Consider the following 13,268-nt stretch of genomic DNA (forward strand, 5'->3'; position numbering starts at 1 on the left):
CAAGTGACAAATTTTAAATTGATATATGTAAAATAAATTTGATTTTCACTTTGTGAAGTTTGTTTTCTTTTAAAACTTTTTTTATAATAAATCAGGCAGACATTGTAATAAATGGTTTTGCTGTCCAGTTGTTTTCATCATGCATGTTTTTGTACTCCCACTTTAAGTTGACAACAATTACTTCTTTATCATTTTGCTTTCTTTTGTTGTATTTCAATATTGTTTTTTCTTGTATCTAACTTCTTGCAGTATTCCAGTTTTGTTTTATGTTGTATCGAAAGTTTCTCAGTATTTACATTTTGTGTTATTTTGTATCTACATTCTTGCAGTATTTACATTTTGTTTTGTGTACTTGAAGGCATGTGATGTCAGGATCAAAGTTTAACTGGTTTTGTAGCCATTGTCATATGAATTTATTAAGTCCATGACAGAGAGGAACCTATTGCTTAAAGACAAAAACATAACTATGGAATGATAATATCTGGGAATAAATAACTTGCTTAATCAAAATTAAGATACATGTACTTTGACAAACTTTAATAATCATCAGTCTCTTTCAAGGGGCTGGTTTACCACTACAAACAATGCAAAGCTAAGAACATTTAATTCAAAGACAGATTTAATTCGGCAATTGTTGCAGAACTTCACTGAGTCAAAGTAAGCTACTTGGGATAATTATGTAATTATGGTTTTCTAAAGTCCTGTTTTTATTTAGAAATATTAATTCAATTTATTTTACCAAGGCAACTATAGACTTACACTCAGTCTAGTCTATGATAACATTTCTTGAAAACATTTTCTTTATTCAAAAGAACCTTTACTCTTCTGCTGTTTTCATGGAATGAAAGAAACTAGACTTGGTTTAGTTTGACCTAGGCTTGTAGTAATCTCTCTCTCTCTCTCTCTCTCTCTCTCTCTCTCTCTCTCTCTCTCTCTCTCTCTCTCTCTCTCTCTCTCTCTCTCTCTCTCTCTCTCTCTCTCAGTAATGGCAGTAAAGTTTCTATGTATTTTTTCTCCACTAGACTGTAATCTGGATCCATAATCCAGTTAAAGAGCATCTCGGCATTACAACTGTTCCAATGGCTACAAACACCAGTTAGATGTTGACCCCTCTGTTTGTATCCTGTTGGACAAGTGGCTGTACTGTGCATGTAAACCTCCCCAATATGTTATGGGAAGTTACTAGTGACGTAACAGAAGCTGTTACCTACCAATGTACGGAGAGCTGCATGTTAGCTTGTAGACTACTGCATGTATGTTGTAACAAGATGCAGATGTACAGGCAGTAGACATGGGATGGGCAGCTGTTATAATTTGCTCAAGCCTTGCTGTGGTGGAGGAATGAATGCTAGCAGTGTCGGGGGAGCTGGGTAAGTCTTGTGGTGCTGTTGAAAATGAAAACCTGTGTATACTTGACTCTTGTCGCAGAAAAAACTAAGAAATCTGAATTAACAGAAGGTGTATACCAAATCAACCTGTTACAGCAAGCAATGGAATTATATGTCATTATAAACTACTACGAGTAAAAACATCTATTTGTGAATTGTGATGCTTTAACAAATTTGCAACGAAGAAAGATTTATTCTTACAGGTTAGGAAGTTCTAGGGTAGAGAGATTTTGTAAGAAATGAAAATAGAAAATATGAAAGTATTTTTAGTAGAATTCGTTGATCCTTTGGAAGCAATATTTGCTGAAAATATTTTGCCAAGGTAATTGTTAATAAATAATACAAGCATCTGAGGCAGCAATCATGAGGAAATAGATACCAACTTTGCTGTAACAGAGGGTTTTGACTCAAAACTTTTTAGAACCTTGAGAGATCTTTGATGAAATTTTCAAATTTAATTTTGAAAGTTTGTTTATTTAAGTATTTGACGTTACCCATAATTCCTGTGCCTGGCAGGTCCAGATGGGCGGGAGGTCCCGACCCGGATCCGGGACGTCAAGGGAGATCAGCACTACAGAGTGGAGTGGACGCCCACTAGCATAGGTAATATTGAGTCTCACTGACACTCAAGAATGGAATAATCCTGTTAGATTCACAGATTTATTTCCTATATTTTCTTTATTTTAACATAAAGCTAGTGCATATGTCCCCAGTGAACACAATTTTGAATACCGTATTCGACGTAATAAGCGCCCCGCTCTAATAAGCACCCATGGCGATATTTGCTAATTTATTGGCTAGTGAACAATCCCAATCAGCACCCCTTCCGATTGATCAATGTACACAAGACTTATTTATTCGTGTATAATACGCACTCGTGTGTTATATGCACCCTTTATTATGGGCAATAGAATTCTGGAAAAATATATCTGTCGTATGTAAACATTTCAGGCTGTCAGCATAAACCACAAAATTTACGATCTTTGAACACTGTTTTTTTCCACCAAAATAATATTCTAATAAGAGCCCCCTATTTCTAATTTTGAGAGCGCCCTGGGCGCTTATTACGTCGAATACGGTAATTTGTTTCTGTTTCATCTCCTTTGTGACTGCTAGACACATTTATTAAGTCAAGTCATTTGTATTTATTGAACAGTGACTAGTAGTGTTATTTTCACTGTTGGTCACCTGTGTACAGTGACTCTGTCAGGATGAACAGTGACTGGCAGTCCTCATTGTATGATGAAAACATTGAAGAGAAACAACTTCAGTTGAAGGACCTCATCACTTCTAATCTGTGACTTTGGCTCACAGCCTGGTATTTAAGTGTGCCAATTACAACCATGTTTATGGGACAGCAGTAAACACTGGGGATTTCTAGCCCTGCAACCTTGCATTGATTTAAATGTGAACAGATAAGAAGATGAAGATCAACCCTCAATTTCAGGAGACTATAAGGCTGTAATTGAGTACGCCGACATGCCAATCAAAGGGAGTCCCTTCACTGTGAAGGCCTTTGATGCTGCCAATGTGAAAATCTCCAAGATTAATCAAGGATTCCTGGGAAGACCCAACTCTTTTACATGTAAGTAGTCTTTGATTTTTCTCACACTTATAATAATTTCAGTACGTTAGAAAGCCTTTGATGATAGTTTCGTATGAGGGGATAATTTATAGAAACATGACTTTCTGATCAGCAGTGTCGGGGATGCTGGAAACAAGTGGTCCGTCTAAGATTTACTGGCAAACTGGGCCGAATGAGTAAAGTGGCTGTTCTTCCAGTCCTGTTTGTTTATGTTCTGTTAAATGCCAGATGATTATGTGGTGGCTTATCAATCAAGAATGGTTTGTCCCAGCTGATATGACATCAGTTTGACGAAAAGGGGTGAGGTGGGTGTTCCATGAAAAAATGACACCGAAGGGGGACATGAAAAAAATGATTTTTTGTTGTTGAAAATTTTCTTTTTCTTTTATAAAATTGAACATTATTGAGATACTGGTTGTTAATTATTAGGAGGGGTTCATGAAAAAATGTTACATAAAATTGAGGAGGGGTCATCATTTAATCCCCTCTGTATGAAAGACTGATGTGGTGACTGGCTGTGGTGTTGCAGTGGATGCTAGCGAGGCTGGGGATGGGAACCTGGAGATACAGGTAACAGCTGATGGGGAGAGCGTCCCCAACTACGTCCGCCAGGAGTCCGACACCAACTTCCGTGTCAGCTTCACCCCGCAGCGCCCCTCGAAGCACCACATCAGCGTCCGCTTCAACGGAGAACCTGTGCCAGGTAGGAAGCAATAAGCTGAATGTCCGTGGTGGGAAGAACATTTGATTGATGGTTTACAATTAACACAGTCCATGCAATATATTAGCGATAGGATATAGTTCTTTTGATTTGGAATTCAATGTAACCAATGTCAATCTCTTAAACATCTTTGTGGGTGTTGGGTAGCCTTAAGTGTTTGTTAGGCCTGTTGTCTGGGTTTGAATCTCCACATAGGTGCAATGTGTGAATCTAAGCTCTTTCTTGGTGTCCATTGCCATAATATTCATCTGCCTAATAGTGCTTTTACCCTTAACCTTCTTATTTTAAGTAATTTTTATTACTTGGATCACAGATTTATGATGCAGTGAAAAATATTTGCCACCATAGCACCTGATTTACTGTTACATTTTATTTGATTACAAAAAATGAGCAAACACTAATAGGCTCTTAAGTTAAAAAAACAAATTTATCAATCTGGCCATGGAAAATCATCATTCAATACAATTTTGAATAAAATTTAGAAATGCCTAAACGTATGATCAGTAATGAGGCTTTGTCATGTCCTTGCCACTGTGTAGGCACTACTGATCGTATGTGGAATCGATGTGAGCCTTTACATTGTGCCTTGTTGAATACTCACACCCTTGCCACTGTGTAGGCACTACTGATCGTATGTGGAATCGATGTGAGCCTTTTTTACATTGTGCCTTGTTGAATACTCACACCCTTGACACTGTGTAGGCACTACTGATCGTATGTGGAATCGATGTGAGCCTTTACATTGTGCCTTGTTGAATACTCACAACCTTGCCACTGTGTAGGCACTACTGATCGTATGTGAATCGATGTGCCTTTACATTGTGCCTTGTTGAATACTCACACCCTTGCCACTGTGTAGGCACTACTGATCGTATGTGGAATCGATGTGAGCCTTTACATTGTGCCTTGTTGAATACTCACACCCTGGCCACTGTGTAGGCACTACTGATCGTATGTGGAATCGATGTGAGCCTTTACATTGTGCCTTGTTGAATACTCACACCCTTGCCACTGTGTAGGCACTACTGATCGTATGTGGAATCGATGTGAGCCTTTACATTGTGCCTTGTTGAATACTCACACCCTTGCCACTGTGTAGGCACTACTGATCGTATGTGGAATCGATGTGAGCCTTTACATTGTGCCTTGTTGAATACTCACACCCTTGCCACTGTGTAGGCACTACTGATCGTATGTGGAATCGATGTGAGCCTTTACATTGTGCCTTGTTGAATACTCACACCCTTGCCACTGTGTAGGCACTACTGATCGTATGTGGAATCGATGTGAGCCTTTACATTGTGCCTTGTTGAATACTCACACCCTTGCCACTGTGTAGGCACTACTGATCGTATGTGGAATCGATGTGAGCCTTTACATTGTGCCTTGTTGAATACTCACACCCTTGCCACTGTGTAGGCACTACTGATCGTATGTGGAATCGATGTGAGCCTTTACATTGTGCCTTGTTGAATACTCACACCCTTGCCACTGTGTAGGCACTACTGATCGTATGTGGAATCGATGTGAGCCTTTACATTGTGCCTTGTTGAATACTCACACCCTTGCCACTGTGTAGGCACTACTGATCGTATGTGGAATCGATGTGAGCCTTTACATTGTGCCTTGTTGAATACTCACACCCTTGCCACTGTGTAGGCACTACTGATCGTATGTGGAATCGATGTGAGCCTTTACATTGTGCCTTGTTGAATACTCACACCCTTGCCACTGTGTAGGCACTACTGATCGTATGTGGAATCGATGTGAGCCTTTACATTGTGCCTTGTTGAATACTCACACCCTTGCCACTGTGTAGGCACTACTGATCGTATGTGGAATCGATGTGAGCCTTTACATTGTGCCTTGTTGAATACTCACACCCTTGCCACTGTGTAGGCACTACTGATAGTATGTGGAATCGATGTGAGCCTTTACATTGTGCCTTGTTGAATACTCACACCCTTGCCACTGTGTAGGCACTACTGATTGTATGTGGAATCGATGTGAGCCTTTACATTGTGCCTTGTTGAATACTCACACCCTTGCCACTGTGTAGGCACTACTGATCGTATGTGGAATCGATGTGAGCCTTTACATTGTGCCTTGTTGAATACTCACAGCCTTGCCACTGTGTAGGCACTACTGATCGTATGTGGAATCGATGTGAGCCTTTACATTGTGCCTTGTTGAATACTCGCATCCTTGCCACTGTGTAGGCACTACTGATCGTATGTGGAATCGATGTGAGCCTTTACATTGTGCCTTGTTGAATACTCACACCCTTGCCACTGTGTAGGCACTACTGATTGTATGTGGAATCGATGTGAGCCTTTACATTGTTGAATACTCACAGCCTTGCCACTGTGTAGGCACTACTGATCGTACGTGGAATCAATGAGCCTTTACATTGTGCCTTGTTGAATACTCACACCCTTGCCACTGTGTAGGCACTACTGATCGTACGTGGAATCAATGAGCCTTTACATTGTGCCTTGTTGAATACTCACACCCTTGCCACTGTGTAGGCACTACTGATCGTACGTGGAATCAATGAGCCTTTACATTGTGCCTTGTTGAATACTCACACCCTTGCCACTGTGTAGGCACTACTGATCGTATGTGGAATCGATGTGAGCCTTTACATTGTGCCTTGTTGAATACTCACACCCTTGCCACTGTGTAGGCACTACTGATCGTATGTGGAATCGATGTGAGCCTTTACATTGTTGAATACTCACACCTTGCCACTGTGTAGGCACTACTGATCGTACGTGGAATCAATGAGCCTTTACATTGTGCCTTGTTGAATACTCACACCCTTGCCACTGTGTAGGCACTACTGATCGTACGTGGAATCAATGAGCCTTTACATTGTGCCTTGTTGAATACTCACACCCTTGCCACTGTGTAGGCACTACTGATCGTACGTGGAATCAATGAGCCTTTACATTGTGCCTTGTTGAATACTCACACCCTTGCCACTGTGTAGGCACTACTGATCGTATGTGGAATCGATGTGAGCCTTTACATTGTGCCTTGTTGAATACTCACACCCTTGCCACTGTGTAGGCACTACTGATCGTATGTGGAATCGATGTGAGCCTTTACATTGTGCCTTGTTGAATACTCACACCCTTGCCACTGTGTAGGCACTACTGATCGTATGTGGAATCGATGTGAGCCTTTACATTGTGCCTTGTTGAATACTCACACCCTTGCCACTGTGTAGGCACTACTGATCGTATGTGGAATCGATGTGAGCCTTTACATTGTGCCTTGTTGAATACTCACACCCTGGCCACTGTGTAGGCACTACTGATCGTATGTGGAATCGATGTGAGCCTTTACATTGTGCCTTGTTGAATACTCACACCCTTGCCACTGTGTAGGCACTACTGATCGTATGTGGAATCGATGTGAGCCTTTACATTGTGCCTTGTTGAATACTCACACCCTTGCCACTGTGTAGGCACTACTGATCGTATGTGGAATCGATGTGAGCCTTTACATTGTGCCTTGTTGAATACTCACACCCTTGCCACTGTGTAGGCACTACTGATCGTATGTGGAATCGATGTGAGCCTTTACATTGTGCCTTGTTGAATACTCACACCCTTGCCACTGTGTAGGCACTACTGATCGTACGTGGAATCAATGAGCCTTTACATTGTGCCTTGTTGAATACTCACACCCTTGCCACTGTGTAGGCACTACTGATCGTATGTGGAATCGATGTGAGCCTTTACATTGTGCCTTGTTGAATACTCACACCCTTGCCACTGTGTAGGCACTACTGATCGTATGTGGAATCGATGTGAGCCTTTACATTGTGCCTTGTTGAATACTCACACCCTTGCCACTGTGTAGGCACTACTGATCGTATGTGGAATCGATGTGAGCCTTTACATTGTGCCTTGTTGAATACTCACACCCTTGCCACTGTGTAGGCACTACTGATCGTATGTGGAATCGATGTGAGCCTTTACATTGTGCCTTGTTGAATACTCACACCCTTGCTCCCATGCAGGCAGCCCCTTCAACTGCAGTGTGCTGGACAGTGACCGGATCCATGTGTCCGGGGAGGGCATCAAGATGGTGCCGGCCAATGTCCTCACCACCTTCAAGGTCGACCCGAAGGGCGAGGGGGATGGGGACCTCAGTGTCAGGGTCTACTGTAAGTACACAGCACATGTACATCAGACACATGATAAGGCTCAACAACAAACAGTTTTGCATTCAGAATTTGTGAAGTTAGGTGACTGTTATTGGAAAGCATCAGACTTTTAACAAAACTATAAAGAAGTCATGCAAGTTGTCTGTGAGATCCAGTGTTATTTGTTGAAACATCAGACTTTCATGTTTGCATGTGTGGTGTGGTAGGATACATAACAATAATAATAATAATAGGCTATTAATATTGCGCATATTTCCACACCACTGAGGGGCATGCTCAAAGCACTATTGTTACCACGGTCACTGGATCAATGTGCACTCAAGAATCATTCTCAGCTCCCTGGAGAGTATACAACCCAAGCTGCCTATTTGGCGCTTGAAGGTTAACAACCACATTGCCATCTTATCCTACCGGGTACCCACTCACTGCTGGGTGAACAGAGGCACATTAGGAACAAAGTCATTTTCCCAAGGAGACACCACACATGTTATATGTGCTTCATTGTGGGGCGTGAGCAAAGCCCTAGAAACTCTCAGGAGCAAAGCTCCCAAACCCGGTCACCCATCCAAGGACTCTCCGCTTAACTTCAGCTGATTTGTGACACGTGCACAGCTTAAGTGCGACCACATGAAACTGATAAACAAAACAACATTTGTATGTGGACTAAGGATTGCAATTGACTGTTAAAACTGTTTCTTTCTGCAGCATTACCCGAAAAAGCAACTTCAACGTTTACAATTTACGGTTGTGTTTCCAGCTCCGAGTGGACATGAGGTTCCCGTGCGAGTGTCCGGCAACGCCCGGTCGGCGTTCAGGGCAGACTACACACCACACGACATCGGTACGTTTATCATGCAGGCATCATGGCCAATACTGACTCAATTGGCAGCTTAGTATTGAAGTGATGATACATGTGCCCTCTGGTGGTGTTGTGACAGCATGAGTGTGTTGTGTTCCAGGCCCGTACAAGGTACATGTGGAGTACAGCGGGGTGGAGATCAAGGGCAGCCCCTTCACCTGTAACGTGTACGACCCCTCCCTCATCAGGGTGACCAGCCCCGGACGTGGCTACCTCGGCAGACCCATCCACTTCCAGAGTAAGTCTACCACAAGGCTCAAGGCTTTCCCCAACACTAAATGTTGGATCCTGTGCTCATAGATTTTAAGAATGGCTATAAATGGTGTCCACTGGGAGTCCCTTTGGAGGGACAAGAGTATGCATGGTGGAGTGGTTGGAACTAATGAAGCATGTGCATGAGATTTTATAATTAGATGTGATATTTCTGTTTTGATAAGTATTACAATCTTTATATGGACGGTCAATGTCATAAGTTTTCACTGTCTGTTTGAATCACTGACCGCCTCAGTGGTCTTGTCGAAGAGCGTCCACCCGGAGAACGAAAGTCTGGGGTTCAGTCCCCGGCTCTGTGATACCAACAGACATGAAAAGATGGTACTTGTTGTTACCCTGCCTTGAGCTTGGCATTAATGGACAAAAGCAAGGACTGGGCGGAGCGGAGTCAGTATACTGTGTCTGAATGGGGGTATTCATGTCAAACTGCGACATGTTATCTCAGTGGGCTAACACTATGAAATCAGCATTAGTCCGGACCAGTACAAACATCCACACACTTAAACACACACACACACGTGCATGCACTTCGCTATATAAGTGAAATAAACTTGAATGTGACTTTGAACTCCATTTCAACTCACCTTGTTTTCAACAATGGGCACCTGTCACCCTAGCTAGTCCCTATCCACAATATCCATGTTGGGAGACTACCATACTTTGAAGTATAGTTGGGACCTCGATGTTATTGCCTTGGACCCCGAAATACACACATCAGAGTGAATGTCAGTCCATTATTAATTATATATCTTTTCCTGTTTTATCTAACGGAATATTGCTGTCATTGGATGGCTTTGTAGATAAGTGCTGAAAAACTCAAAACATGATAAAGACAAAAAATATCCTTTCGCAAAAAAATGATTTTCATTTCAGGATAAAATTGAATGAATTCAACTGTTTTTGGCCACTCCAACAATTTTTCACATCTTGAAAACTTAACCGAGGTAGAATTTTGCCATTCATACAGGGTTTTGCTGTATGTTATCAATATAAGGACTAGGAGACTAAAAATGTTAGTTTCTCACCGCTGCTGTTGTATAAAAGTAATAATTTCATAATTATCACAATATCAGGTTTGATTGCATCAATCAATCTTAAGACTTAAAGGATTTACTCAAATTAAAAAAATTGTTGTTTTAGAAACTGTTTATGATTGTTTGTAGTTGACACATCAGCTGCTGGAACTGGTGACCTTGAAGCAGAGGTCAAATGTCGTGGGAGCAACGTAGCCAGTCATATCCGAGAGATTGGGCGGAACCGCTATGAGTTGAGCTTCACTCCGCGGGACCTGTCCACCCACATAGTGACCATCCTGTTTAACCGCTTCCCCCTCCCAGGTGAGACCTCCACAGTCAGAGAAGATAACCAGCCTGGGAGACAACTCTCACCACAGTCAGGAAGATAAATCACATCTAAGTTAGGGGAGATAACTCACATCTCAGTAAGGGGAGATAACTCACACCAGCTTGGGAGACAACTCTCACCACAGTCAGGAAGATAAATCACATCTAAGTTAGGGGAGATAACTCCCATCTCAGTAAGGGTAGATAACTCACACCAGCCTGGGAGACAACTCTCACCACAGTCAGGAAGATAAATCACATCTAAGTTAGGGGAGATAACTCACATCTCAGTAAGGGGAGATAACTCGGACCAGCCCGGAGACAACTCTCACCATTCAGGAAGATAAATCACATCTAAGTTAGGGGAGATAACTCACATCTCAGTAAGGGGAGATAACTCACACCACAGGAAAGGGAGATAACTCAAACCATGGTCACATGGGATAACTCATTCCATTGTATCAACCATTCATCACCACTCGCGCCTTTCCGTAACCTGTCGATAAATGTGATGTGCGAAAATATGACAAACCGATGAGAATGAGTGTATGATTTCAAGTTCTTCATCAAAGAATCCTTCAGAAATAAATATTTTTTAGTGTTGGAATACAAATTGTTTTCACAGACCGATACATCTTCCGGGTAAGGAATTTGTCCATAATCGCAAGGAACAAGGGATCAATTAAATCATAACCTCCAATTTGAAGATGTGATGCTATTTAAGCAGATCAACTCCTTTAGAGTTTGTGGATACAGAGTAATCATGAGTTTCAATGTATATATACATGCTGATATATTTAAGAAATAAATCCTGATTGGGAGTTGTTTATCGTACAATAAAACACTGCAGGGAGAATAAACCATGAGGGGTGCATGGTTTATACTCCCTGCAGTGTTTTATTTCTTATATGAGTTATGAACATTATGTACAACCTCTTAAAGGATGATGATGAAATATACAAGCTCTCAATATGTTTACCTGTATGTTAATCATGATGACTCCCTCAATAGAATCTGACGTCGCACAAAGGGGTATTTCCTGCATATTCTCACAATCCTCGCGTCAATTACCTGTACCTTTTCTCCCAATAACGATTGTCATGTCTCTCCTACTTTTGGATGCGATTGTGTTCAGCCATCACGTTCATCACGTTGCCCAGCTGCATCTATGAGGAAGAACTCACCTGACGCTCCCCTCACCTAACATTGTCCAATATACAACGTCATCAAGTTGCAAGCTCATGTTATATTTACACAGTAGGACTAATGTACAAAGTCTTGCCACATGTGAATTGTACAGTCATCAAAAATTGAATGACCGTGAAATGAATATGATGCATACAAGATCAGATTTTATGCATTGATGATAAAACATATCAGATGTATGACAGTATCAAGTCAGTTTGGATAAGTTGGTTTTTTTTCATCCACAGGGTCCCCCTATCACGTTGACATCATCGACAGCAACAGCGTTACCATGAGCGGTGAGGGACTACACACAGCCCAGGTGTACAAGGAGACGTGGTTTAACCTTGACCTTCATGGCATGGATGAGAATGACCTTGAAGTTCATATCACCAGTGAGTAGAACAAAGAGGAATAATCTTTGCTCTGTTACTGTCTTTATAACTAAAGCTTTGAGATAATATCAGTTATTGTTAACCTATTTTTGGTCACTTAAATAGGCACAACGAAATGACTTTTCTTTATACGTGCATTATGTAGCAGGATGTTGAGTCATTCCACAGATGACATCCTTACCTTGTCAGCTTGCTGACGGGGTTAACCTCTTTGGTCATGTGGACAAGGCGTCCGACCTCTGATCAGAAGGTCTTTGGTTCAATCTCATTAAAATCAGATCTTAGTTTTCCTACCCCTAAACAAAGATCTGAGGACATTGAGGTTATCACGCGAGTGTGTTTGGGGATGGTAAATATCCTGCATTAGGAATAAACATTGTATTTAGCGAGCCTTGGCGAGCTAAATACATAGTGTTTATTCCTAATACAGGATATTTACCATCCCCAAACACACAAGCGTGATAACCTCTTTATCATATAATGTCATTCTTTAATTCTGTGCTTTAAAATCGCTTTCCCTCTCTCACAAACATTACCGAAACATTGGGAGTTTTCCTGGAATGCGCGCATTAATATTTATTACGTCACAGGGTAAGTGATGTGTCAGTCGGACAGTGACAGTAGCCAATATAGTTCCAACTGAATTCTGTTTCTTATACAGTGGCGAAGCAACATATACGCAAAACAACAATTGTTTTTAATTGCCTTTCGCGGCAATCCATCGGTCTGTCTGCTAGAGTAACTGCCCTTGGTCAAAGGGAAGCTACTCTAACCCTAGTCTATGAGATGTCACGGCTACGGTCAGACGTTGTTGACAGTCGGGCTGTCCTGTCATAATGTTAAGAAGTGTCGTCAGATGTACACACAGCGACAAAACGAAACAAGGTAACAATTCAAACATATTTCGGCAAAATCCAACTATTTAAATTTGTGGAGAAGGTTTTAAGCCGCAAAGGTCTACAAGCACAGATATGGCTACTGATCCCGCTTGGCTAGGCCTCGTGCCCTCGCAAAATTGTTTCGTAATTTATATCTCCAAAGTTGCCAAAACTTATAAAACGCCTTAGCTACGTCACAGTTAGACACTGATTTTCAGTATATTAGACTGCTCTTTTGATAATGATAGCAATTACCCCTGTACTTTATCCAGATTCCCGATGGTTAATTCTGACTCGATCGCCGAATGACGAGGGCGACGCCATGTTTGTTTATGAACAGTGAAAGTAGTTCTACTTGACCTTTGATATTTGCATCTCTATCCGCATATGACCCCAACGGATATCGTTTTTATCCGTTGGCTTTATCCTCCCGAGAAACCTACCCATTATATGATAAATCTCAT

General features: G+C 41.6%; 1 protein-coding gene across 7 annotated transcripts in view; it reads left to right on the forward strand.

Annotated features, from left to right (window-relative positions):
• Positions 1 to 13,268, forward strand: part of LOC124148569 (filamin-C-like) — a 130,036-nt gene that overhangs the window by 63,202 nt on the left and 53,566 nt on the right. For 6 of the 7 annotated variants that reach the window (XM_048390478.1, XM_048390479.1, XM_048390480.1 and 3 more), the window contains 8 exons: positions 1,905 to 1,991; positions 2,836 to 2,973; positions 3,503 to 3,676; positions 7,725 to 7,871; positions 8,629 to 8,712; positions 8,831 to 8,968; positions 10,167 to 10,340; positions 11,780 to 11,926. The exons of the other annotated variant lie outside the window; for it this stretch is intronic. In XM_048390478.1, the coding sequence (XP_048246435.1) occupies positions 1,905 to 1,991; positions 2,836 to 2,973; positions 3,503 to 3,676; positions 7,725 to 7,871; positions 8,629 to 8,712; positions 8,831 to 8,968; positions 10,167 to 10,340; positions 11,780 to 11,926 (1,089 nt within the window). The remainder of the gene's footprint in view (positions 1 to 1,904; positions 1,992 to 2,835; positions 2,974 to 3,502; positions 3,677 to 7,724; positions 7,872 to 8,628; positions 8,713 to 8,830; positions 8,969 to 10,166; positions 10,341 to 11,779; positions 11,927 to 13,268) is intronic. 7 annotated transcript variants of the gene reach the window in all.

This window comes from Haliotis rufescens, unplaced genomic scaffold (genome assembly GCF_023055435.1).
Source record: "Haliotis rufescens isolate VD_foot unplaced genomic scaffold, xgHalRufe1.0.p SCAF_9, whole genome shotgun sequence".
In the NCBI taxonomy this organism is placed as follows: Eukaryota; Metazoa; Mollusca; class Gastropoda; order Lepetellida; family Haliotidae; genus Haliotis; species Haliotis rufescens.